The following is a 27,125-nucleotide window of genomic DNA, read 5'->3' on the forward strand; positions in this document are numbered from 1 at the left end:
TTATAATAGTATCTGAAGGATTGATTTCTAGATATCCACGACTCGGCAGTGATAAGATACTGTGAATGTGGCCCAGTAAAGAAGGCTTGGGTGTTCAACTAAGTTATGGAGTCAACGGAAATGGTATTGTTGTGAGTAATGAAAATTCTAATTCTAGCACGTACAAACGACTCCCCCGTTTAGAATTTCCCAGAATAAGAAACCAAGGTATCACACTAAACAAAGTAGGGAAGTCAAACATAGTGCTTGTCAATCAGCAGACTTCTTCATTTGATTTGAATTCAAAAGTGTATAATAACTTGCAGAATGCAGTTGCCAATCAACCTCTTCAACCCAAACGAAGAATGTATTCCGATAGTAATATATATGTGCCTGAAGAAATATTGAAATCGTACTTGATAGAGTCAAGATCTTTGACTTCGACTATTGCATATGATCCCACATTTGGGCAAATGTTCACAATATTTGATGTACGATCGAGGAGCGGATTGACATCTAGTAAAGCGATAGCTTTTGTCACTGGGGAAACGGGGACTATTCTTAACATATCGATATTGAAATATGAAATCAAGGAACTCTTAAATAACAGAAAGGAAAGTGTGGATGTAAATGCGTTGATACCGTTACTAACTGATCCATTCCAGGTATCCTTATCGGAGCCTATAAAACAAATTGAGCATTGCAAGCTAAAAGAAGGTTTCGACTATATTCCACTGTATTTGATAATCCGTTCCGATTCCAGGGTTTATGTTTTAAACTGTTTCAAAGGAAAATCACAACATTACAATTCACATATTGAATTAGATATTCTTGGGGAACTTCAGACGTCTGATTTAATGGGGTTCAATTTTTCGGATGTAACTTTTAACCCTTGGGTTAGTACTCAATTTGGAGTAGTTGATGTGAAGGGAAATTTTGGTATTTGGAATATCAATTCGAAAAAAGAGGCATTAACGAAACTAAAAAAATTTGATTCAAACCCAAAAACTAGCTCCGACGAACCAGATTCTTCATTGAAGGTTGAATCTACTATACATGATGTGACCGAATTATCTAATTGGAAAAGAATTATTTGGGCTCACGATTATAACCATATTTTTGTAGTTTCAAGATCTTCTCTAACCCAGTTTGAGCTCACGCCAGAATTGAGTTCACAGAGGTTAATAACCTCAGATACGTGGTCAAAAATACAAGATATTCATAAAAATCCTGAAAGTATGAAATACGCATTTATTTTGACATCAAAGGAGCTCATTTGGTTTGAAGTATCGAATCCACTACGTAGGTTAATGTCGTGGAAACACTTTCTAGATGATAAAGATCCATCTTTAAGGCTACAAGTAAGCGAATACGAAGATTGTTCTAAATTCATATGCATCATATATTCCCAAATACGTCCCATAATATTGGTCTATAACTTTGGGATTAAGGATGGAATGCCATTTAGTTTGAAGGATCCATATTATATTCGAAAATCAACTGATCAAAGGGGTAATAAAACTGGACAGATACGGCAGGTCTATTTAACAGAATTGAATAAACAGTTTTATTCATCGGTTAAGGATGATGAAAATATTACTACTGATTCCAATTTTCCGAAGCATATGGTCATTGCTTTGTTTGAATTGAGTACAGATTTAGGTTTAACCTTGAATCTTTATAATACCACAGCAAACCTTCATTTAAATAAATCTTTAATTAAAACTGATAACCTCGACTCTAGCTCGAGCTGTGAATCGTCAACTAACTTCGAACGTGATGTTAGGATGAGAGATAAATTGTCGTATTTCAAAAAGTTCAGCAAAGCTGATTTCGAGTCAATAGCGAAAGGTTTGAAATGCGATACTAATGCCACCAAAGGTGATGATGAAATAAAAATTGTCCAAGATTATGCTTTTAGACTAGGCGAAGGTGCAATGCAACTTAATGAGGAGTGGAACAAGTTAAACGCTACCGATGACATTTCTATAAGCAAAGACCCTTATTATTTGTCATTAAATGATATTTCAAGTAGTCTTCCCCTTTCTATTAGTGATATAACAGAATTTGATTCTATGATCGAGCAATTAAGTAGTTTCTACGGAACTAAAGATATCGATGTGTCCAGCAATGTGGGTAAGTCGTTCTTAGGGGGGCTGGAACTATTCGCTGACCACCTTAAGGCTGATGGAAATCTGTACACGGTCAATGATATTTCATGTATTATAAAGAAGGCATATGAGAATGAGGCTCTACAAGGATACAACCATTCTAATATCTTAAAGAAATTGTCTATTTTGATTGGTGCTAGTTTAATAAAAGCTAAATCTAATGGCTTGAGTAAGTATTACCTGAAAAAATTAGATCTGGCTATGAAAAATGCTACCACACAAGTCCAATCTATTTTAAATGACTGGGACAATGAAAATTATGACGACAATCATGAATCCCCTACCAGAATAGATAACTTTGACTCACAGGTTACCATTCCGGATATAATAACTTCATCAATGCCAACTATTAAAGTAGCTTCGCAAAGTAGATCGACTCCAAAGGGCCACTCCAAAGTACCAAATCGTACGTCACAACTCCGTCATAAAGCTCTAACACAAACAGCTTCAGCGGCTGATGGATATAAATCACCATTATCACAATCTACTGAAATCCCTTCCACCCCTTCATCACCAGATGGGCCTAGTCAGGAGTCTCTCCGATTTTCCCAAGAAGGCAAATCTTCACAGCTCATCCCGCCTTCTTCTAGGTTAACATCCCAACATTCTCAAAAGCGATTCATGTCCTCTCAAGCTAGTAGTAGTCAACGTAAAGTAAAGAAGAAGAAAAGAAAGGGTGGTTTTGCATAGAAATATTTCAACATTTATATAGATTCATTTAAAAATTCACGTAATTAATATTCTTACCTGCTGTTACTAAAAACTTTCTAAGACAATACTGACCGAGTTTCATTATTGATTTTCAATATATATGTAGCCAATTGTTGCGGATCAATACCTTGATCTATAAGCTTAATGCACACTTGCAAAGTTGTATCGTCAATTTCTTTAATATTCAATAAATCAGCTAACTCTATGAGCAAACTGTTAGAATTTCCTCTAGTGTTGTCACCGCCCAAAATATTAACATTGGAAGATGTACTCATTATTATATTTTCAAGAAGTGGATACTAGAATGCCTTTGATCTATTTTGTTGTTTTACATTTAATTTCGCGGTACAAAAATAAATTACGAAATTATCGCTCATGATGTTATTATAATTTATATATATAATATCATTGTATATACACTGTAAAGCTATATAAACTATTTGGAAGGATCATCTTCGAATCTCAAATCCCAGCCAATCTTATCACCCAATTTTGGTAAAACCTCTGCGACACTTTGGACATCCTTATCACCTCTACCTGAAACATTGATAACAATGTGTTGGTCCTTTGGCAAATTCTTAGCAACCTCAACGGCACCAAAAATAGCATGTGAAGACTCTAAAGCTGGAATAATACCTTCCAATTGAGATAATAACTTGAAGCCATGTAAAGCTTCAGCATCAGTAGCGGCAACAAATGTTGCTCTACCAGTGCTCTTCCAAAATGCCAATTCTGGGCCGACACCTGGATAATCCAAACCAGCAGAAACAGAATGAGTATCATGAACCTGACCATCACTATCTTGTAAAACGTAAGTTTTTACACCGTGGAACACACCAGGGATACCAGCAGTCAAGGTTGCTGAATGACGTTCAGTATCAATACCGTCACCACCGGCTTCAACACCTAACAACTTAACCTCAGTATCATTTTCGAATGGAGAAAACATACCTGTCGAATTAGAACCACCACCAACACAGGCGACCACGACATTTGGTAATTTACCACCATTTAATTCTTTGAATTGTTCTTTGGTTTCGTTACCAATAACACTTTGGAAAGTTCTAACTAAGGTTGGATAAGGATGTGGGCCAATTGCAGAGCCAACAACGTAATGGGTACTTTCTAAATTAGAAACCCAAAATCTGAAAGCTTCTGAAGTAGCATCCCTTAATGTTTGGGTACCGTTAGTGACAGCAACAACTTTTGCGCCTAAAATTCTCATTCTGAAAACATTTAAAGCTTGACGCCTAACATCCTCAGCTCCCATGAAAACGGTACACTCCAAACCAAATTTGGCAGCAGCAGTGGCAGTTGCAACACCATGTTGTCCAGCACCGGTTTCTGCAATAATTTTCTTTTTACCTAATCTTCTTGCAATTAAAACCTGAGCTAAAGCATTATTAATCTTATGGGAACCAGTATGATTTAAATCTTCTCTTTTCAACCAAATTTGAGCACCGCCTGCGTATTCGGTTAACCTATCAGCTCTATGCAAAGATGATGGTCTACCAATGTATGAGTATAAAGATTTAAACTCTTCCCAGAACTTAGGGTCAGCAACAGCATCCTCAAATCCTCTTTCTAATTCAGCTAAACAAGTATGTAATGCCTCTGGAACATATTGACCTCCGAAGTCACCAAATCTTGGATTATACTTGTGTATTTCTTCGAATGAAGGATTAGTGGACTTAGCTTCACTTCTTTCACTAGCCTTAAACAGCTCTGGAGCATTTGTTTGGTAGTCATTACCCAAAATGGATCTAACATATTTATAGGCAGTGTCGCCTCTTTCACCAGGTTTTGATTCCCCAATTAAGGTGATAATTTTTGATCCGATGACAACACCATCAGCTGCTTCACCGACGGTCAAGAAATGCTCTCTAGTTGAAACACCGAAACCAACAGCTATAGGCGTATCTCCAGCAAATTTTCTGACTCTGTTACATAATTCAGAAATATCATTCGTTACGCTGACAGTAGCACCAGTGGTACCCATTCTGGAAACCACGTAAATGAATGAATCAGCTATTTCACCAAGAAGCTTCAAACGCTCATCAGTAGTCGCTGGAGCAACCAATGGAACGTATGATAAACCATTAGTAGTACACAATGATCTGAATTTAACTGCTTCTTCAGGTGGCAAATCAACAACAATGTAACCATTTGCACCGGCCTTGGCGGAATCTTCAATCATTCTTTGTTCACCATACTTTAAAATTGGATTGTAGTAACCCATCAATAAAATTGGCACGGTGACACCTTCGGCTCTTGCCTGAGCTACCAAATCTAAACATTTAGTAACAGTAATTCCGTTATTTAAAGCAACGACATTAGCTGCTTGAATAGTTGGACCATCAGCAATAGGATCGGAAAACGGAACTCCTAATTCGATAATATCGACACCCGCCTTCTGCATACCTTTTAAGATTGGTAAAGTATCTTCAATGGTTGGATAACCAGCAGTAATGAAGTTGACCAACGCATTACGGCCTTCTTTCTTGCACCTAGCAAATGTTTCTTTTAATAAAACAGACATCTTTAAGTAATATTATTTCTGTTCTTTAAAATAATGAAAATTAATATTGCTTCTATTTAGCTCTATATATATTTTTATAATATTGAAATCTTGATAGTTCAATTTTTCATGAGTCAGTTCAGGGTAACACTAAATTACCCTGAACTAATAGATTACTAAACTATACATTATGGTACATTTACAACGTAGGTATATTGAATAATGTTAGATTATTATACAAAGAAGTGAAGATTATGCTATGTGAAATTCTAACCGAATTTAGAGTACAATTGGTTGGTTAGAATTCAGACCATTTTTATTGTTTTGCGTATCAGTAGTTGCCAGGGCAGTTGCTTTGTTCGAAGTATTGCTTTTCTTTGGCTCTTGTTTTATATCTGGTGTCTTCTGGTTCGATGCATTTGTTCTATTCTGTGGTAAGATTTCTACTTCATGTCCTAGCTTAATTTGGGATAAATTGATTATTGGTAGAAGTTTATTATATTCCACACAATATTCTTTTATGCTATTTTGTACCGTTCTTAAGCGCAGAACTATGATCTTATAATATTCTTGTTGACTTTGGTTGTCTGGAATTGTGGCTAATGCCTTCAAGAATAAAGACATGTCGTTTCGTAGTATATTTATTTCAACCTTTAGTCTTTCTAATTCTTGGTATATTAGGTTAGGATCTATCCTCCCGGACGATATATCGTCAATTTTTATTATTTCTGGTAGCTTAGATTCGCTAGTAGAGCTCATACTATCCGTGATAAAGTATATGTTATTAGTTTGCCGTAGAGTAAGTATATATATTTCGGTTTGTTCATTAATGGCAATAAAAATCGCACAAAGCACTTACAGCTCCATACTAAATTTTTACCGAACATTACGTTCTCTAACTACTATTGTATCATTTTCAAGTTTCCAATTGATTTTGTACTTATCACTCAATTGTGTGTAAGAAGATCCATTGGGCAAATAATTATCTTCAAAATCCTTCAATTTGAAACTGAAATATGACTTACTGATTGAATTAACCATATGACGAGCCATATGAGGTAAACCAAATTTCATGAGGAATGCTTTTCCGTTATCAGTTTCTGAATTATAATACTGTATCCAATTGTAGTAATCATTGTTTATCCAACTCTTCAATATTTTCAAGGTTTTAATCTCGGATGTGTCAACATATTTAAAGTAGAGTTGTAATGCTTTGGAGTTTTCACCATTAAAATGTGCAGTATGTAGTACTAGTATTGTTGCAATCTCTTGTTTTTCAGTGTCTTCTAGTAGCAGAGAATTGTGTGAATGAAGCAAATAGGTAATGCTGGGGATATATGTTTGGTAATGCCCCATGTTAACGGCTACTCTAATGGAAAACAAGAATACTTTCTTGATAAACTCAGTTGCCCTTTCATGCAATAATGCCTCTCTTAGTTTTCTTAAATTGTTTAATATTGAATCGATCGTAGGGATATCCAGTATTCCAGGATCATCGGATTCTGGTGGTATGTCATTCCTGTTGATAAACCTATCAAAATCTCTATTCAAATCTGACGATGTATTTTCATTGCTGTAACGTATAAAAGAGGAAACAATGTGGCTGAAGAAGTTTAATCTTTCCTTATGACTTTTTTGTAATCGATTGTCTTCACCTCTGCTCACATACCCATACTGATTGCTTGTTGAATTAAAGTTTTTATTATCCCCACTAAATCTGTTTCTCCTAAGCTTTAATTTCTCTTCGTCTGCTAATTCATATTTATTGATCTGTTCAGTGCTCTTGTGTTTTCCCTTTGCTTCGTGTTCTGGTTTTGTTCGTTCCCGTTTATCTTGAGGATGAATCTCAGTATTTTTATTATTCCTGTTGTTAAAGCGGCCCTTTACCCTATATTTTGGAGCCTCCTTGTTTCCTTCTTTCTTTTGTTCCTTAGATTCCATATATACCTTGTCCAATTGAGGTTAACATAAAAAAAAACGGAATAAATGTACAGATCAAACTCTGCTCACAAAAACGATGAGATAAAGATAAGAATCGCCCTCTAGTTAAAAATCTATTATACAACATATAAACACATAGTTACTATAATTGTAAAGGTCTATATGGGTGTATCTATTAAAATATGTAATTGTTTTTCTTCTCTCGGTCGTTATAGTCTAATGCTTTCTTTTGCTTAATGAAGTATTACGAAAGTTAAGCAAAGTCACAGCTATCAACGATAAAATTGTAACGCCTGAAGTCAACTTAAAAACAGAATTGTAGCAATTCTTACCTAATGTACAGCTAGAGATTCCAGAACTTTGCAATATTACTGAATTGGTGTCATACACCTTACCGAATAAACTAGTGAAGTAATAGCTCGGTAAGATAGGTGCCAATCCAACAACCCCCCAATTAGACGAGAAGTTATCCATCCCAAATGAATCACCTACAATAATAGGCATAATGCAGAATGTAAACCCATAGAAGAATCCAGTCAATAATGACATCGTAGATAACGCCGAAAGATCGCTAATTTGCAATCCCATAGTTTGGGTTATCGTTAACCCCAAACTTGGTAAAAATAAAAGCCATGATCTTGGCTTATGAAACGACTGGGAAATAATATCACCGACAATCCCCGATGCAATTCTCCCCACACAATTAGCGATTGAGAGTAAGCCTACTTGCAATTGTTGGTTCTTTTGGATTAAGGCCTCTACCTGAGGCTGGGAAATCGCTGCAACCGTATCAGAATTCAGAACCTGTTCTGTAATTAAGGCTTTCACCATGTATCCAACTGAATAGATATACATTTGACCCAAAGAGGCCAATGAACCAGTGGTAATGAAAATAAACCAGAATCTGTAGGATTTTATCAAACCAATTCCGCTCAAATTTTCATCGCGTGGGCCATCTAACTTTAATGGACTTGGTCCCTTCCGATGTGAGGATGGTCCAGGACTGTGTGTTGGTGCTAAAGTAGCCATTTCAATCGATTCGGTATTGATATGTCTATTCTTTATTCGGTTTTTATGTTCCTTATCGCATAACATAATACTTGGTGAACAAATCACAAAAATTCCCACCGACGAGTAAGCCAAAAACCCTAAGAACTCGGACGTTTTACCTGGAAAGAAAACTGAAGCAATTACCGAGTAGAATAAGGCACTCAACCCATAGAGAGCCAAAGGAAGCGACGTGGCTACACCTCTAATACTAGGGAAACTGACAGCACAACATTTCATACATGCCGAATTTATAAAAGTAGATCCACATCCTATTAAAAATAGAAATGAAGAAGACACGAGCAAGTGTGAGTACTGATTATCGTACTGCTTCTTCATACCTAAGTAACCAGAAATAATGGACAAACCACCAATAATGAGTGCCACTGTGTAACCTTTTTTATCCACGACGCCTCCCGCCAATGGCCCAGCAACAGCTATACCTATGGTGCCTGATAAGGCTATTGACGAAGAATCAGTAACTGTATAGTTTAACCTTTTTGCAAATTGCGGACTATAGGACGAATACAAATATAGGGTACCACATATTAATCCTAGAAATGTACATGATAATAAGACAAATACTTTCCTAACAGCGAGTGATATCATTATAGTATAATCCCAACTATAATCATTAAATGTTCTTCAAGCTTATGATTTAAGAATACGTCAACAAAAATCAGGTACAATTTATTCGGCAGAATTTCCAATATGGGGGATTTTTCTCACGCGATCTTTTATCACTACGTTAGACGTGGAACGAGCCTTGTTATAAATGATAATGTTCAATATTGCTGCGTTGAAGGTGATAGGGAAGATACCTAACGTAAGAAATGTATGTACTGGGAAAAAGGGATTGAGTATAGCATATTTTGGTAGCGATCAATTCAGTGTTCGGTCATTAAAAAAATTAGTAGAATATCACAGGAAGAACCCAGGAAAGGTGTCCTCTATAGATGTCATTACAAGAAGTATCAAACCTACTGGTCGGAATTTAAAAACATTTGTTGATGTCCCTATTGGTGAATATTGTGAAAGGGAAAAACTAAATATTCATAGGGCAGATTCATCTCATGATATCATGAACATTTTGTCCAAAAGTCAATTTAACCTAGCTATAGCCGTGTCATATGGCAAATTAATTCCCGAAGGATTTTTGAATAGTATGAAATATGGTGGTTTGAACGTGCATCCGTCACTACTACCTAAATATTCGGGGTCCTCGCCATTACAGTATGCATTGATGAATGATGATAGCTTTACAGGTGTAACAATACAAACATTACATCCAAGTAAGTTTGATAAAGGCGATATTATACTCCAGTCAGATCCTATACCAATTGAAGAAACAGATAATCATGACAGCTTACAGAAGAAATTAGGAGAATATGGGAGTAATCTACTATTGAATGTGGTTGATAATCGACTTTTTGAATTACCGAGAGAGACGAAGAATAACTGTTATGCATTTTCTCTTGCATCAAAAATAAAGCCTGTCCAAAGTGAAATACGATGGGATTTATTAACCTCAAGAAAAATCAAGCGATTGAATGATGCATTGGGACAATTGCACTCATACAAATATTGTGATATTCGTAAGAAGAAGAAAGAAATTAAAGAAAATCAAAAAGTTATATTCAATGATATTGAATTGACCAACGATTATGCTGAAGAATTATTGCAGCCAGGGGAATTTGTGCTAAGTAGAAATAAGAATAAATTAATTGTTAAAACGATAGATGGTGCTATATCTATAGGGAAATTAAAATTTCAATATTGTGGTGAAGAAGATCCGAAAACTTTTATGAATTATTTAACTAAAAGATCGGGGAATACTAGTCGTATGTTTGTATCCCATTCGCAAATACAAGTGTAAATAATGTATGTATACTAATATGAATAAACCTTTATCATAAAAACTAGCTACTATCTATTGTTTTATAATAATACTTGGCAATGCTTGTTGAATTCTCCAACAGCTACACCAATGCGATTATATAAAAATGATCGATTAGCTCTTTCAGGAATTGGAATAAATGGACCTTCCTTTTTCTTCAAGGTAATACTGATGCCTGTTGGTTCATTTGAAATTGATTTCACTTGCTCTAAAGGAATAATCCACTTAGATTTCAATGCGTTAACTTGAAATAAGATTATCTTTTTGAACGTGACAATTATTGCATTTTCTTCGCCTGGAAGAAGCAAATGTGCCAAGTATTTCTCGTTATATAGGGTTCCACCATCAATAGACATAAGCCAGAACTGACCTTGCGCTTCTCTTTGTTCGTAGGGTCTAATGACTTGATCATGGGAAATATAACGAGGTAACCTAACTTTATCTAAGCCTTCGGCATCGAAGACTGTTGTTGTATTACGGATACCCTCACTTACATTGGATGCCAAGTCAAAAAATCCAATAGCCGTTTTGGTGGGTAATCCAACAACACCTTTACCTAGTCCTCTGAGGAATCCTGACGCACCATGCTTGTTAGCACCTTCAATTGGTGCTGTTGCTATTCCAGTTACACCAGAGGATATAGAATCAAAAAATGAATTAGCACCTGTTGCAAAACCATATAAAGCATGTTTAGGCTTGTTCCTACGTTGACTAAGACGACGACGTTCTTGGAAATTTTTATCTAGTGTTGCAACTGATAATCCTTTGGCTAATGATCCAGTCACTTTTGCAAAAGAATCTGAAAAACCAAATATGGATTTCTTCAAGAAACTCAAGCCACCTTTAGCGATGTCGATACCTAGCTCCTGTGGACGGTCGTTAATGATAAATCCTTGATATGGTTCATAGAATATATCTAGAACACCCGATGATAAATTATTAAATAAACCAACCGGGTTTCCTAAGAAATCAGCCGATCCCAATATCTTATGAACTTGGTAAAAGAAGGATTGGCCGTAGTGAGTCTGGACTGCCTCTACTAAAATAGGCATTGGAATTCTAATGTTTTCAATAAATAACGCATTCAACTTAATTGGAGCGTCATTAATGTTTCCAATTGCCATTGTAAGAACATTGAAGAAAAACATCAATGTATTCAGTGACGTAGTCCTATCTTCAGCATTAACTCTTTCTGTTCTAACAAAAGATAAATGAGTCAAAGTAGGTTGTAAATGCAATGCTTCGAAATATATATCACTGCTATTAGACAAACTCACTGGTTCAGGTAATTCCACAGTAGCATCACATAATTTATCTTGTTGTTCTTTATTCCAACTAGCTCCTGGGAAACGAGCAAAATCAAGTAATGCAAAAAGGAAATCTTCGTCAATTTCAACTGACATTTCTTGTAAAAGAATGGTTGCATACTTGATAAATAAGACACCGTGTGAATCGTCTTTAACTTTACATATAGAAGCAGAAAATGACGGATGGTTGTTCATTTCCTTTCCAGATTTTGGTACAACACTTGGATATAAAATAATTGGGAAATAGCCGCCATATAGTTGGTTATCAATTTGTATCCATTTCAATTTCATACTAAAATTCTGGTATAAGTCTGATTCGTTGTAACGCAATTCAATTCCTCTTAATGAAATGTAACATAATTCCTGTGCTCTTGTGTTGATCAAAGAAATTCCTAGACCTTCAAATCTGGTTATTATACGTGTGTGGTAATTCTCATCATTCTCAGTAGTTTCAAAGTTTTGTTGAGAAATACTTGCACTAGACTGTGATTGATTCTTCAATTTGTATAAACTAACAGAAGGATCATAATTCGAGATAATTAAGGATTGGGTAGGACCATCTGCCACAACGTTCAAATCAACAATAGTCTGCTCGTAGTCTTGTGTAGGTGGTAATCTAAACGGCTTTAAATTCCCGATCTCAGCTAAATTAACAGCTCTTTCACGGCCATGTGATCTAATTATCAACTCTTTAATGATTGCATTCGGGTAATCATAGGCATAAGGCATCACACTCTTCGGTGGAACCTTATAAAATATTGGCTTGTATTGTGTATCATGCTTTACAACATCTCCATTTTCGTTAATATTTGGATCATTTTGACAAATGTAAAATTCGGAATCACTAAAATTACGGATTGAATATGGCCAATTGTTATTGGCATTTTCTACTTGAATAAAGATCGTAGCATTTTCCAATAGAATGCTAACTTTAAGCAAAACTTGACCAACATTTTCTTTATAAACTTTTATGAATAGTTGGCCTACATCGTCAAGGGCGAATGGCGAAGACCAAGCTTTGGATGCATGAGAAAACTTCATCAGTAAACTTTTTTGATCAATACGACGCAAACCATACAACGGAATAAGTTCATTTGGAGCAACAACAGTTTGCTTAGTAGATCCGTTTTCCACGATTTCTAGTGATTCGTCTAGACAATTGCGGAATATATATCTTGGAGCAATAGTAATGACTTTTGATAACTTATATTTTCCCTCACCTTCTGTAATTGATATGCCGACATTCATTTCAGTTTGCTTGCCATTGACTTGTACTTTTGCAGCACTAGTCTGTCCAATTGCATCAAAACTCAAAGGTGATGTCCAGCTTGAGTCATTTACCTTGAGTAATGCTCTATTACTTGTATCTCCATGTTTATCAAACGAAAACATACTAGGAACTGTGGGTTTAAAAGATTTACTATTGGATAGCATCATATTACCCTTCTCACTGACAATGATATTCTGATTCGTTCTGTTAAGGATGACATATGGTGAATAAACGACAACTTTCAAACTAGTACTTGTCGATTTCTTTCTTGGATAATATATCCGGAGCTTCAACAATTGTCCATTTTTATGCCTCAAGGTCATTGTAGATTCACGCTTAAATTCGCCTTTAGAAATGGCATTGATGATTGCAAATTCTGATTTTTCAAATCCACAATCTTTTGGTTCCACACTAAGTAATAATAGACTTTCCAAACTCACCACATGTACATAGCTTTTAACACCTTTAGGAATACATCCATTCCAATCCTTCTTCGCATTTTTATCGTACAATCTATAATCAAGATCAAATGGTAGCAAATTCTCAATTTCAACTGGTGCTGATATAATGAATTTCATGTGTGGGTAAATTTTAGCAAGTGGTTCTTCAGGATCAGATTGAGCTTCTGTATGGAAGTAATAAGAAGATCTATCATTTCTGTTCGCAGCAGGGCAACATAATGGAGTACTACCATTCAACTGATCTCTCCAATGTAACTCCTGCTCTGACCAATTATATTCTGTATCGATATGTGGTCTTATCCTGAATGAGCCCGTATAAACACAGTCAATTGGCAAAGATCCTGTCATTTTTGATTTGACGACTATTTCTTCTGTAGTATCAGACATACCACCAAACACTTTTATAGCTATTGGAATATCTGCATCATTTTGAATCTTGACAGTAGACCTTAACCAAATTGTTTTCACGTTGTCTTCTCCTAGAGTTATTTGGCATGATAACCTGTTATGAACTCCTTCAATCGCTGGATATAAAACGAAAAGGGACTCTCCTTCTCCAACAGCTGATATCCCAGTAACATCCTTATACTGTGATCCCAAAAGACTTATTCCAAGGACACCCAGTTTACTGTCAGAATCGAGATTCTCCCGAATATCCCGCCAATCTTCAAATGACCATGGAACCTTCTCATTTGATTTTATCAACGTTTTGTCTTTTACAGTTCCATCATTCTGATTATTCCATGCTTCTATATCATAGCCTGTTTCATTAACAATACGATATGGATCATCTTCTCCTCTTGACTTTAATTTCTCTTCGGTAGTTATTAATGAAAAAACTTGAGATAGTAATGCAATAGAACGGGAGGATATATTAGCTTCCGCTAACTGTCTAGAAACGACATCAATCATTATGCTTGTAGCCGGTGATATTTTCTTAGACGCATAAACCGAAATAGGCCATGGTTCAATCAAAGGTTCCCACGTCGATCTGGAGTAATTATAAATATTAATAAAAGATTCAATATGCGTCTCGGCACTAAGATCCGTAGACCAATTGATAGCTTTAACATCGAACGGCTTTATGTTCATATCAAGTACAGGTAATTCATGAATATCTCCAATCAATACAAATCTCAAACCTCCAATAGAAGCATTAAGTTCTTCGCCTTTGACAATCACTTGAGGATCACCTTTATCTTTATTTACTGGTCCACTTTTCTTCGTCATATTTGATAATATTGAAGGTGCATATTGTGACAATCTCTTTTTAAATTCTTCCGAAAAGTTGTATTCTTCATTATCGGTGTTAGTGATGGTATTTCCATGTGCCTCATTATATAGTTCTGTTGCTCGGTTGAAGATATTCAATGCAAGTCTTATATCTCTCAACGATAATCTCATAAGCATAGGCTCAATTGATGCTTCTATATTAGTAAGAAAACTTGTCTTGGTTGAACCTCTAGAGTCATGAGCAAACGAAATAGAAAAGTCATCAATAATTCTTAATCTTTTGTCGTCAAATGAATCCATTGTACACAAGAACATGCCAATATTATTTGCCGCAAGAGATATCACATTTTGACTGGTGATCAATATTTGTTCTACTTTAAATACAATTGCTTCCGTATTCTCCTTCGTTGAGTCTGCAAGTAATATCACAGATGGTTCTGTAATGTTTATAGAAAACCCAATAGATTGAGAAGGTGTCTCCTCTGTTTGTTCTCTCCTTGCTTTTAACATTTTTGGACCAGATTCATCTTCGCATTGGGTACCAGTAACTCCTTCCTCTTCTTCTTCTTCATATTCTTCTTCCTCTTCATCTTCATCTTCTTCTTGGCTTATAGGCCCTTGTCTTGCCAGACCATTATTAATAAAGGATTGTAATTCAAAGATATAATCAAGAGCTAGAATCGTTTTAGGGTTATCTACCGTTAACATGACCGTGATATGTTTACTATCGGACTTCCCATCTGTTGATGCCTTGAAAACAAACTGGTTAGTATCGTGACTTACCAGAGGAATGATTTCCGGGAACTTATTACTAGTTCCTTCTCTAACATCCATAACGACGAATGATTTCACGTTCATATCAGATACAAAGTGAGAATCTTCAGTCATATCTAACGTGAAAGACAGGCCATTTAAAGAAAAGGATGAAATTTTGGTTGATTCATAATTTGAAATTCCCGTGGTTCTGTTATATAAGGTTAATGATAACCTAGGTACATCAAAACTGGCAATTAGTTTTTTATGTTTACTTGGTGGGGCTTGTTTCTCATCCTTAATAACTGATGTTTCTTGAGTCGTGTTCTCTGAATTATTTCCTTGATTATCATATTTGGCAACAGCATTAGCGTTAACCGCATCCGCTTCTATATCATCAAACAGGTCACCAACATCAGAAATATTGAGCGCCCTGCCGACTGATTCAGAAAGTTCCAACAAATACTGTAACTGTAATTCAGTCAAATGCACATCAATTTCTGGCATTTTTCCTGTTACAACAAATGTGGGTTTCGATTCAACATATTCTTCAGAGTAGTCGACTTTAAAACTAATGTCTAAGTCATTTACAAGTTCTGATTGTTGTTCAACCCCTTCATCGAAATGAAATTGTGATTTGAGACTAATTTTACGAATACCAGCTATGATAACATTCTGAATTGTAGAATCATCCCCGGCTTTGAGAAACTCATTGGAGGCATATAATTCACCTAAATGAACAGTCATGTTATCATACTTATTTTTAGGGCTATCGACAAGTTTTGGAAAAACGATTATAGGAGCCTGTACTAAGAAATTAAATTTTATTTTGTTTGCTCCTTCGATTTGACTTGCTTGATTGATAGCTGCTTCTCGGGTTTGGTCATAAATGGCTTTCATCCGTTGAAATTGACTTAAGTAATTGAATATTTTACCAAATGCATCCTCAACAAAATTAATTCTTGCTGAACCTGTTTTGAATTCAATTAACGTATTATACGGATTACAATTTGTTTCCTTATCAAAGGTCTTGTAAGTAAATTCGGCTAAGTTGTTTCCTTCGATGCTTATCAAACGACGTAAAATTGAATCTCTTGGAGAACCTTGATTAACTTCATCGTGCAAACTTAAAGCCCCAAGTCTACCTTGGACTTCTAATTCTTCTGGTAATAAGAAAACGTTGATACTAGCTGTACTTAATTGTAAAGTAGCTAATTTTAATCCGTCTTCATTCAAAACCATAATAATACTCTCCAAATTAACAACAACATTAATTTTTTGCGGAGACGTATCAGCATCATCAGAGTTATTATGTTTGATTTCATCGGCTTCATTAGGCGGTTCATTTGGATCGGTAAATGTATTTAAAATAAAATTAAGAAGACTCAAAATCGATTTACGGCTGACAACAAATTTAACTGTGGCAATGTCAACAATAATGTCCTGGTCAAAAACTTCGATTTCTTTTCCGTTATGTTCAACGACTCTTTGAGTTCTCAGATAGTCTAATTTGAACAAATCCTTTTTCTTTTCTTTCTGGTTATCAATTTCAGCAAATTTATTGGATGAAACCAATGCTTCAAATTCTGGAACCCCTGACTTCTCAATATGATCGATTAAGTTTATATCAGTAAGAGCCAAATCAAGATGCATATCGTTAGAAGTTTTGGAGAAAACTAATTTTAGCGAATCGCCTACTAAATCGACAAGCGGCTCAGTTTCTAAACTAATACCATTGATACATCTAGATAACGAAATGTTAACGATATCAACCTTAAAATCAAATTCAAATAGTTTTTCTTGAATAGACTCTGCCTTCATGTCTTTCGTAGCTTTACTCGATATTATTGAAGACGTTTCGGTATCATCTATTTCTATCGATGTTTCCTTGTTATTACCGTACGCGTTGAATATGCTTGAATCATCAAAATCAGTCGTATCAAGATTTGGTATAGCTTTATCGATAATTTTCATTATTGTCTTATACTGAAAATCATTTATTGCGACATCAAACTTAGTTACTTCCCCGCCTACTTTAATTTTAGCCAAATTGTATGCATCCGGAAGAATTGATATTCCCAATAATAACTTAAGATTCAATTTATCTAAAATCAAAGCTGACTTGTGCTTATCATCATTATGTAACTGTTCCATGGTTGACTTAATATTAGGACCAACCAAGAATTGTGCATCCTGTAAATGGAGGTTAAACTGGTCATACATTAGGTTCTTCAATTGATCCCAATCATCAGATGTATATCTTTCCTTGGATTTTATTTCTTCTATCTTAGATTTTTCAACTAAATTACTTACAACACTGATATGGCCCGCATCTAAGATTGCAACAGGAGACTTCCAATTTGTAGGATCCAATGGTAGTATAATTAGAGGTGCTTGTAAATCTAACTTCACATTAATGGTCTTATGTTCTTCTAAAGCATATTGAAGCCCTATACGTGTCTGTGAAGTTAGCCCCTCCATTGTTGCTTCTGCTGCATTCATAACAGCACCAATAGTATCAAGATGAACCTTTGGGGGGGTAAAGAATTTAATAATTTCCTCTATGAAGTGTGGATTATAGAAAATTGTCATAGATTTTAATTTACCCAATAGCATGGAATCGGCACTTTCATCTAGCGGATTATTCTCAAAAGAAACCTTGAAAAATGGATCGCTAGTAGTTAACCCCAACGATGACACGTCTGTTTCCAGATCCTCATTATGCAAATGGGAATGTTCTTGTTTCACACTAACAATGTGTTTATATAACGTGGTCTTCGTACCATCTTCAACTCTAAATTCCTGTAACTGTAAATTAACCAAAAAAGAATCCTGTCTTTGATATATCTGAGTTGTAAACCCTTCGAAAATAACTTCTGCTAGATTAGGCTCACTTTTCTTCTGTCTTATGGAAATACCACCTTTCTTTAACGACGTTAAGAGCTCAACTTTGACTCTATCTCTAGGCATGTCAATTGATTCCACTAATGCTTGATTTTCATCATATTCTATGGCTTCATATAATGCTTTTCGTTGATCGTCACTTAATTGTAAGTCCGCGGTTGAATCTGTCTCAGGGGTACTATCTTCAACCGGCTTAGAACCACCCCACCAAGATGAAAGCCAGCCACCACTTTGTTCATCTTTCTTTTGAGAAGTTGAAGAACTAGACGTGAGAACCCTTTTATTCTCCTTGCGGATTTCAGTCTTAGCTAATGACCTATAGAACTTGATATCTTCAAATGGTAGTTTTATCTCCAAACCTTCGAATTCTTTTTCTTGTTCAGAGGTCAATACCTTACTCAATTGCTTCATTTTCCAAAGATTTATATAAGCTTTTCTCTGATCCCTTCTGGTTGCGAAATACTCCCAGCTCCACTTATAGTTCTTTTCATGAATTTCATTCAATATAGATTTAGCTGCATATCTAAACCATTCCTTAGGGTCTTTCGCTACAGCTATCTTTGGTCTAAATTTTCTAAATTTCTGAGTTTTAATGTACCAGTGGAATTTAGACGCGGTCCATAAAATATCCCTATATTGTTGGGAATCTAAATCAATTCCAAATTCATCGAAAAATAACTCAGCTTTAATGTGAGGAGACGTTTCTGTCGCTCCTCTTTTATGCACTGTCAATCTCCCTTCACCTGAAATAGGTTTAAGCAAGTATTGAATATCATTTATAAATGTCTCACTGGTAACCGATTCCTTGAAAATTTTTAATAGTTCCTCAGAATCTTCAGTGAAAATGGTAGCAGAATCTGTATTCATGTAACAACTCAAATTCTTTAATGTCAATAACTTGTGTGTGAATGCTTGAGTGATTGAAATGAAGCTTGCGACCCACGATTCGTTGGACGAGACAGCCGACAATTCAGTCAATCTAAAACCAACAGAGTATGGGTTTTCTGTCAATACTGAATCGTCTTCATATCTAACGTGAATATTCTTGATCGTGACCTGTAAATTATCTACTATTTTGGTCACCAAACTCTCAGTAAACGATTCATTGTTACTCAAGTCCGAGGAAATATCCCGATTCTGTGCTGCTGCCGCCTCGATGGCATTCAACCCTTCAAGCTTTTCCTTCTTCATCAGCAATTCCCTTCTCTCCTCCTCCGCTAGATCAAACTCTTGGACAACTATGGGCGATGCCAATACATAAACATCTTCTATCGTAATTTTCACCGGCTTGGACTTCAAATTGGACCATGGTATCAGGATCGTCAATTCCCCCAAGTGCCCAAACTTTACATCTACCGGAAGCTTAAACTTGTCGAGCGACTCCTTTTTCAACCGCAAATTCTTCAATTTCACATCTCCGCTCCAAATCCCAATATTCAACTGTTTGGGATCGAAGTTTTCAATAAACGATCCCAAAAACCTATTAAGAAGGTTAGCAACAAGAGATTCAAACATTTGTTCTTAAGTGTTTCTGTACCGTTTTCTATTATCGAAAGTTATATATGATATTTGGGATTATATATCAACAATTGAATTTAGATACCTTATTTCAGCTTATTGTTTGCTCTTGATACGTTTTCTTCTACTTCGCTGATAGCCGCCGTCTTTATGATAGAATCGCAATCAAATCTGGCTAAGGTTGCGAGAAAGTGGAATTTGGCATTTTTCGTATGTATGGGTGTATTTATTAAAATCCATACATCAATTTTGTCATTTTGTATCGTGACTACCGATTACTCATGCTCGCTAGACCCCATAGGTTGTGGCGTTATCTTATCATATCCTTTGTAACACAGTATTAATATATTCATATTAGCATATCGAATACATATAGATAGAAACATTCGATAGTGTTTTTATTACATTAGTCAGTTCGTGTAGTGATCAACAAGCTTGAGTCGCTATCAGAATACGAATAACAGCTAATCATACTTGACAACCAGTGGTTCTAGCTTCGCAAAAGCGGCAGAATTTGAAAGGAGTCAAACAGCGGCAAATACAATACGAAATAGGCCAGGTGGCACTGTTGGATACAAGCCGACTAATATTGCAACGTATTTGGACACAGATAGGCAGGTTTAGAGGTTCGATAATCAGTCATACCCTTATCTATTACACGTCTTTATACACAGTATCACCCCTCCTTTGGATAAGTAAGAGGATTTATTTAGTTGATAATCAAAAAAAAAAACTCAGTCATAGTAATGTCAACAACTAGCATAGAGTCGAACAATGACATTGGGCGGTCGGTTAAGACTATAGGAGTGTATAGCATTGGACCCGAGATAGGGAAGGGATCGTTTGCTACAGTTTACAAGTGTTTTAACACGAAGACAAATGAGTCAGTGGCCATCAAGTCGGTAGTGAGATCAAAGTTGAAATCCAAGAAATTAGTGGAGAACCTTGAGATCGAAATATCCATTTTGAAGACTATGAAGCACCCACATATTGTAGGATTACTAGACTACAAGCAGACTACGTCACACTTCCATCTTGTGATGGACTACTGTTCTATGGGAGATTTGTCATACTTTATACGTAAGAGAAACCAGCTTATCAAAACACATCCGGTGATATCATCATTGTTAGAGCGGTATCCGTCACCCGAAGGATCACATGGCCTAAATGAGGTGTTAGTAATTCACTTCCTCAAGCAGTTGGTTTCCGCTTTGGAATTTTTAAGGAATAAAAGTTTGGTACATCGTGATATCAAGCCCCAGAACTTGTTGCTTTGTCCACCCTTGCATTCAAAGCAAGAGTTCAAAGATGGTGGGTTTGTTGGGTTGTGGGAATTGCCTCTCTTGAAGATTGCTGATTTTGGATTTGCTAGGTTTTTGCCGTCAACGTCCATGGCAGAGACCTTGTGTGGGTCTCCGCTTTACATGGCCCCCGAGATTTTGCGGTATGAAAAGTATAATGCAAAAGCTGACTTGTGGTCTGTTGGGGCAGTCTTATATGAAATGACTGTAGGTAAACCACCATTTAGAGCTGATAACCATGTTCAATTATTAAAGAATATCGAAAAGTCTAACGATCGTATAAAATTTCCATCTGCAGCCCAAGTGCCTGAATCTTTGAAAAGATTGATTAGGTCCTTACTAAAGTACAATCCAACTGAAAGAGTCTCGTTCAACGAATTTTTCAATGATCCGTTGATTGTCAATGATTTAGAGGGTAACGATGAACCGCTAGAGACATCAGAGATGGATGAAAACTTATTTATTAGTGAATATATTTCTCCAATCAAGCTGTCACAAAAATCTCAGTATATTGAGCCAATTACCACAGAAGTTGCTGTAAAGGAAAAGTCTAAACAAGACTTACCAGCAAGAGAGGTATCGACACATGCTAGTGAGTCGCAAACAAAAGCTGTTGATACTAGGCCTTCAAGTAGAGATGAAGAAATCAAGGAAATAATAAACAAAAATAGTCCTGGCCCTGAAACTTCCCGTTCCATTCAACCTCATAACCTAAAAGAGAAATCATTAGTATTAAAGAATAAGGATAATGATATTATCTTAGAGCGTGACTATGTTGTGGTTGAGAAAAGAGCTGTTGAAGTTAATGCCATTGCTGACGAACTAGCACATGCTGGCAGTGGTGCAGTGGCAATTAATCCACGTCGCACGTCTTCTGGGTCTGATAATAGTTACAACGGTCCTAACAATATGCAGCTTTATAGAAGGCCATCTCTTAGATCAAATTCTTCGGGTAGTCAAAGGAGGCCAAGTTTTACTGATCGAAGAATTTCAATTTCAATTTCCCCTACAAATGCTTTAACAAAGGCTATAGGATTAGCTTCAAATAGATTATTTGGAGTAAATGCAAGTGGTTCACCAACTAATCGGTTAATTGAAGAAACAGATGAAAGGTTAGCAATCAATGAAAATAATAGTAGTATGAATGCTACGAATAATACTTTTTCCACTATTCTTTCAAATCCGAATTTTGCAAACAATTTATTAATTCAAAAATTGAATTTACCAACCTCGGCCACCGTAGCTAATAACTCACAAACGAACACCTCACCTCAACTATCGCCGCAATCTAAAACTGACGAGTCGGTTTTAAATAGGCTTGAATCTTTAGCAACCAAAGCACACGCAATAAACTTATTTGCAGATGTTAAATTCAGTCAATTGATTCCATCTCCACCTTCATCAGATGCATTAGATGATGATTTATTGCATCAGAATGATATGCTTCCTCCTAAAATCGTTAAATCAATCAGTGAAGAAGGTGTAGTACTTTATGTTAAGACTTTGTCGTTATTAGCTAAAGGCATGGTTATCGCAAGCGATTGGTGGTACAGTCAGTTTGAGATTGATGATCCGAGTAATAAGAATTCGAATGAAAATCCCTTAAAGCAAAGTTCAAATAATAATAGTGATGATTTGCTGTTGGCTGTTAGAATCAACGAATTGGTGCAATGGATAAGAGAAAAATTCAATGAGTGCTTAGAGAAGGCGGAATTCATTAGATTGACATTACAAGAAGCTAATACATTGTTATCTAATGAAGATAGCTCTGAGTATATGGGTAATTCCAATTCAGTTGCTGATAAAACCAGAGTAGTTGCAGAAAAGTTGATCTTTGATAGAGCTTTGGAAATGTCCAGAAATGCAGCAGTCAATGAATTAGTCAAAGAGGACTTAAAGGGCTGTGAATTGGCGTACAGCACAGCAATATGGATGTTAGAAGCTTTATTAGATGAAGACTCATCTAATGATGAAGATAGACTTGATGATGAAGATAAAGCAATGGTTGAGAAGTTTATTGTTAGTATTGGCAATAGATTATCAGTTTTGAAACGAAAGCTTGAAGTGGTCTAATTTTCTGTCATATTTTAATGTTATGTTTTAACATGAATCTATTTATTTTACAATTCTGTAACAATTGAATTACGTATTTTTTTTTTCATTTTTTATTTTATTCTATTTGTTTATCGGTTTTTATGGCTGGATCTCGATGGTTTTTAGTATGGGCTAATTTTATTTCTTGGGTAACTTTATTTTTGTTTTGGTAATTTATGATTCATGGTACATATACATATAATTTTATACAATTGATAATATATATATTTACAGAAAAGCTAGTAGGTTTTATGCATCGGCAATTTCTTAATGTGAAAACCTTAAGAATCTTCACTCTTTTTTCTGTCATGCTGTAACAACCCAACTGTAACAGAATTGGATCTATAATAACTTGGTCTACGTGTAGCACCTAGGTTTGAAGTAGACTTTGTTTCACTCTCCTTATCGTTATCATAATGTAATGCATTCGGGAAAGGATAATAAATCGGATCTTTTTTATAATGGTTATTAAACTGATCATTCGCTTGACTATTATTATTATGATAATTATTATAATAGTTATCCTTGTGGTTCTTAAATAATTGTTTGACTAAATGGGAGTTGGTCGTAGCCTTAGGTGATGTTAGTGCATTGTTGATTAAAGGTGACGGTACTCTATCAATGTCGTTTTGTTTTGGAGATAAGATGGGATTATCCTTTTTCGATTCATTCATGTTCAGTCTCTTGTTGGGAACCTCGGTATTTGAACGGTTACCTAATGTCTCCGCAGTCAATGTAGTGCTTGAGCCATTACTTGATACAACCGAAACAGTTGGATTCATCATAGCACCCACTGATACACTTGGACGTGGTACGCTTGACATTAGCCCCTCCGGAATATCTTCAAATTCAGGTATGTCGTCTTGAAATATAACAGGAGTGTCGTGACGTTGTATAGAAGGACGTGGTACAATCCCAGGTAAATGAGAATCATGAGATTTAGCTCTGTTACCTAAAGATAAAAATTTAGGCTTTGATGGAGGTGAAAGCTTTGACGAAAATGCCAAAGTTAAATTCCCTTCTTCTTCACTTTCACTGCCCGAAATTGATGGTGATGACGACGAGTAGGATTGAGAAGATGAAGAATCACTCAGACCTCGTATTATAGTTTTTGGTGCTATTCCTTCATGATCATGGAACTTGTCTGAATCCATATTAAATGTGATACCATCATTTCTCATCTGAGCATTTAGGTTAAAGTTTTTAAATTTCTCATTGATTGTATGAAAATTCGATGTCAAATCAGCTGTATGGTTGATATTCGGATCGGATTGCGTAACATCACTATCACGTCTTAGTGAAAGGTATTTACTATTTGGATTGTTACTATCATATTCTTGATACTTGTACTTCAAGTAGTCGTCACTGAAGCTATCAAGTGAAGCAAAACTTTCATTCAATGGCAAGGAAATAACTGAAGACGGTCTTCTTTCATTATTAATATTTATTGGACCGATTCTTAATTGGTTATTTGAATGTTGCGCTACCTGTACTGGATTGCCTCCCGATACTGATGTAGACGACTCATCTGGTCCCAAATGGGATGATATTGAAGTCTTTGGAGTATTAGCATTTGATGCATGTACAGATGAGGAGATTGCACTCGATCTACGCCTCTTATCATCTTGTTGCTTAATTACCTTAAAGGTATCCACAAGAGATTGGTTTTTCAAATATAAATCACCTCCGACATTGCGCTTGGTTTCAACTTGAACAGCTTCCGATCCTGCTGAACTACCACGTCTACTGGAACTGTTTGAATGTGAATCAATCACATCCTGTAAAAGTATATTTGGTGTTCTGCTCTCTCTTGTAGTTGCAATAGAAGGTGATGAGAAATTAGGTATAGCATTTTGTTGTGTGGACAAATTCGACGGTATATGAGGAGCATTCGTTTGAAAATTAACAGATGAATCAGGCTGATGGCTCCCTGACCTTACTTTGTAAAAACTTTGAAAACTTGGAGGTGTAGTTAATTGCGAAGCTTCAGATAATATTACAGAATTACCAAGACTCTCATTTAATCCGGAGGTCGAATTATAACGAGAGTTACCGTATGAAGAATCTTCAGAAGACGATACGCTTGCATTTGGCTCCAAGTGGTGCGCAATCCCTCTACGAGAATCGAAATCTTTTCCACCAGCTTTAATCGATTTCAACAAGCTACTTCTAATTTTGTTACCAACCCCCACAATTGCATTATCCATATCTTCCTTCAGAACCTCTTCATCATTTCCAAATGTCTTAAAAAAATTTGCATTTTTGTCATTTAGATAAAGCAATTCATTCAAGGCATCCAAGTCATCTTCTAAATCCAAAAGTACAAACGGGTGATTCTTGATGTCCTTTATCTCGATACGTGATTCTTTATTCTTATCCAATAACTTTGATAATAAATCCTTTGCCAAATCAAACTCAGTTTCATTAACCTCGGAAGGCGAATTAAAAGCATTTCTATCAGATGGAAACTCCAATTGTTGATTAACAATAACCAGGAATAATTCAAACTCAGATTCAGCATTAAATGGAACTTTACCGAACAACAAACAATATAATGTAACACCTAGGGCCCAAATATCAATTTTATAGTCTATCTTTGGGAGTAATTTAGTAATTTCTAAATGATCATTTTTCAAAATTTCTAAGGATGATGCTGACACCGATTTAGAACTTGCAGAAGATGAAAAATTAGTTTCACATAATTCGGGGGCGAAAAATGCAGGCGTACCAGCCGTCTTTGCTAATTCAACTTCATTAACTAAATCAGGATCCTCATTCTTATCCAATGATGACACGAATGAAACACCGAAATCACTAATTTTAACCACGTTATCTGAACTAACTAATAGATTTGCAGGCTTAATATCCCTATGAACTATTCCTTGCATGTGTAGGTACTCCATACCCAATATAACATCACGAAAAATTTTTCTTGATTGCTTGAATGTTAAATAAGGAGAAAATTCGTTTGATAATAAGTCTTCGTCCTCGTCTGCTTGCGTATATGCTATGCTTTTTTTTCTAAAACCACTACGACAAGGTATATCGTCGGGATTATCAACATCCTGAGATGAATCTACATTATTTGTCTTTTGACGCTTCCACTTAATTTCTCCTTTTTCAAGATACTCTAAGACCATATAAATCTTATGAGAATTTAAATCATCTAAAAGTTCTTTTAACTTAACAATATGCTTATGGCTGCACATTTTCATAATAGCAATTTCTCGTCTTATTTTGATGTCATAATCACTAGGACCGTCATTTTTTACTTTAGAACCATGTCTCATTCTTAAAGTTGGTCTCTCTCTCTTGGATTTCCTATTGACAATCTTAATCGCAACTAATTCATTATGAACTAAGTCTCTAGCTAGTTTGACTTTACCATGTTCCCCCCTACCAATTTCTCGCAATATTTCATAGGTATTGAGTACCTTACGTTTGGTTAGTGGATCGTATTCTAGAAAAACACTTTTTGTCTCCTTCACTGGTTTCATTGGCGTTTCCACAGGAAGAGGTGTTGTTGAGGTTTCTTTCATTATGACACCCCTACTTTCTGACCTGCTTCCTGTTCTACTTCCCGTTCGGCTTCCTGTTCGACTTCTACTTGAAGTATCAAGCGGATCCTTACCTAGCGACGTCATCGAATTCTTTCTGGATTCACTTAAAGATCGGTGTAGCATTCCCGTAACTTTACCAAACAAGTTATGTCTCAAGTCCTTATCATCTAACCCGTTTGCATCATTTAGATGTTCCCCATCTCTGGACGCCGATATCGTAGGACTTAGGGCTTCCGACGTAGAAATACCCGTTGTCGCCGTAGCAAGTTTATTGAAAATGACCGAATTTCCAGCACTATTGGGTATACGATCATTATTCCCATTAGCATGTGTCGACGACATTTCAATAATTTATGTTCCTAGTATTGCTGGTTTAATATGTATATTAATGAAAATTCTGATCTTAATTAACACTTGCAATAATATGTACCATTTGGTGGATTATTCGATGTATTTGTCA

General features: G+C 35.8%; 10 protein-coding genes across 10 annotated transcripts; 3 read left to right on the forward strand and 7 right to left on the reverse strand. All coding sequences in view use genetic code 12, as the record gives it.

Moving 5' to 3' along the window:
* Positions 1-65: 65 nt before the first annotated feature.
* DEHA2D12276g (DEHA2D12276p) lies at positions 66-2,840 on the forward strand (the record flags this gene model as incomplete). The annotated part of the gene is made up of 1 exon (XM_459004.1): positions 66-2,840. The coding sequence occupies one exon, from the start codon at positions 66-68 to the stop codon at positions 2,838-2,840; it is 2,775 nt and encodes a 924-aa protein (XP_459004.2).
* Positions 2,841-2,917: 77 nt separating this feature from the next.
* DEHA2D12298g (DEHA2D12298p) lies at positions 2,918-3,136 on the reverse strand (the record flags this gene model as incomplete). Its single annotated transcript, XM_459005.1, has 1 exon — positions 2,918-3,136. The coding sequence occupies one exon, from the start codon at positions 3,134-3,136 to the stop codon at positions 2,918-2,920; it is 219 nt and encodes a 72-aa protein (XP_459005.1).
* A 161-nt stretch (positions 3,137-3,297) lies between these two features.
* DEHA2D12320g (DEHA2D12320p) lies at positions 3,298-5,400 on the reverse strand (the record flags this gene model as incomplete). Its single annotated transcript, XM_459006.1, has 1 exon — positions 3,298-5,400. The coding sequence occupies one exon, from the start codon at positions 5,398-5,400 to the stop codon at positions 3,298-3,300; it is 2,103 nt and encodes a 700-aa protein (XP_459006.2).
* Positions 5,401-5,658: 258 nt separating this feature from the next.
* On the reverse strand, positions 5,659-6,138 carry DEHA2D12342g (DEHA2D12342p; the record flags this gene model as incomplete). The annotated part of the gene is made up of 1 exon (XM_459007.1): positions 5,659-6,138. The coding sequence occupies one exon, from the start codon at positions 6,136-6,138 to the stop codon at positions 5,659-5,661; it is 480 nt and encodes a 159-aa protein (XP_459007.2).
* A 117-nt stretch (positions 6,139-6,255) lies between these two features.
* DEHA2D12364g (DEHA2D12364p) lies at positions 6,256-7,320 on the reverse strand (the record flags this gene model as incomplete). Its single annotated transcript, XM_459008.1, has 1 exon — positions 6,256-7,320. The coding sequence occupies one exon, from the start codon at positions 7,318-7,320 to the stop codon at positions 6,256-6,258; it is 1,065 nt and encodes a 354-aa protein (XP_459008.2).
* Positions 7,321-7,536: 216 nt separating this feature from the next.
* On the reverse strand, positions 7,537-8,976 carry DEHA2D12386g (DEHA2D12386p; the record flags this gene model as incomplete). The annotated part of the gene is made up of 1 exon (XM_459009.1): positions 7,537-8,976. One exon carries the CDS (start codon positions 8,974-8,976, stop codon positions 7,537-7,539), a length of 1,440 nt encoding a protein of 479 aa, XP_459009.2.
* Positions 8,977-9,142: 166 nt separating this feature from the next.
* On the forward strand, positions 9,143-10,243 carry DEHA2D12408g (DEHA2D12408p; the record flags this gene model as incomplete). The annotated part of the gene is made up of 1 exon (XM_459010.1): positions 9,143-10,243. One exon carries the CDS (start codon positions 9,143-9,145, stop codon positions 10,241-10,243), a length of 1,101 nt encoding a protein of 366 aa, XP_459010.1.
* Positions 10,244-10,305: 62 nt separating this feature from the next.
* On the reverse strand, positions 10,306-19,707 carry DEHA2D12430g (DEHA2D12430p; the record flags this gene model as incomplete). The annotated part of the gene is made up of 1 exon (XM_459011.1): positions 10,306-19,707. One exon carries the CDS (start codon positions 19,705-19,707, stop codon positions 10,306-10,308), a length of 9,402 nt encoding a protein of 3,133 aa, XP_459011.2.
* A 749-nt stretch (positions 19,708-20,456) lies between these two features.
* DEHA2D12452g (DEHA2D12452p) lies at positions 20,457-23,084 on the forward strand (the record flags this gene model as incomplete). Its single annotated transcript, XM_459012.1, has 1 exon — positions 20,457-23,084. The coding sequence occupies one exon, from the start codon at positions 20,457-20,459 to the stop codon at positions 23,082-23,084; it is 2,628 nt and encodes an 875-aa protein (XP_459012.2).
* Positions 23,085-23,386: 302 nt separating this feature from the next.
* DEHA2D12474g (DEHA2D12474p) lies at positions 23,387-27,007 on the reverse strand (the record flags this gene model as incomplete). The annotated part of the gene is made up of 1 exon (XM_459013.1): positions 23,387-27,007. The coding sequence occupies one exon, from the start codon at positions 27,005-27,007 to the stop codon at positions 23,387-23,389; it is 3,621 nt and encodes a 1,206-aa protein (XP_459013.2).
* Between the last annotated feature and the right edge of the window lie 118 nt (positions 27,008-27,125).

Source organism: Debaryomyces hansenii, assembly GCF_000006445.2.
Source record: "Debaryomyces hansenii CBS767 chromosome A complete sequence".
In the NCBI taxonomy this organism is placed as follows: domain Eukaryota; kingdom Fungi; phylum Ascomycota; class Pichiomycetes; order Serinales; family Debaryomycetaceae; genus Debaryomyces; species Debaryomyces hansenii.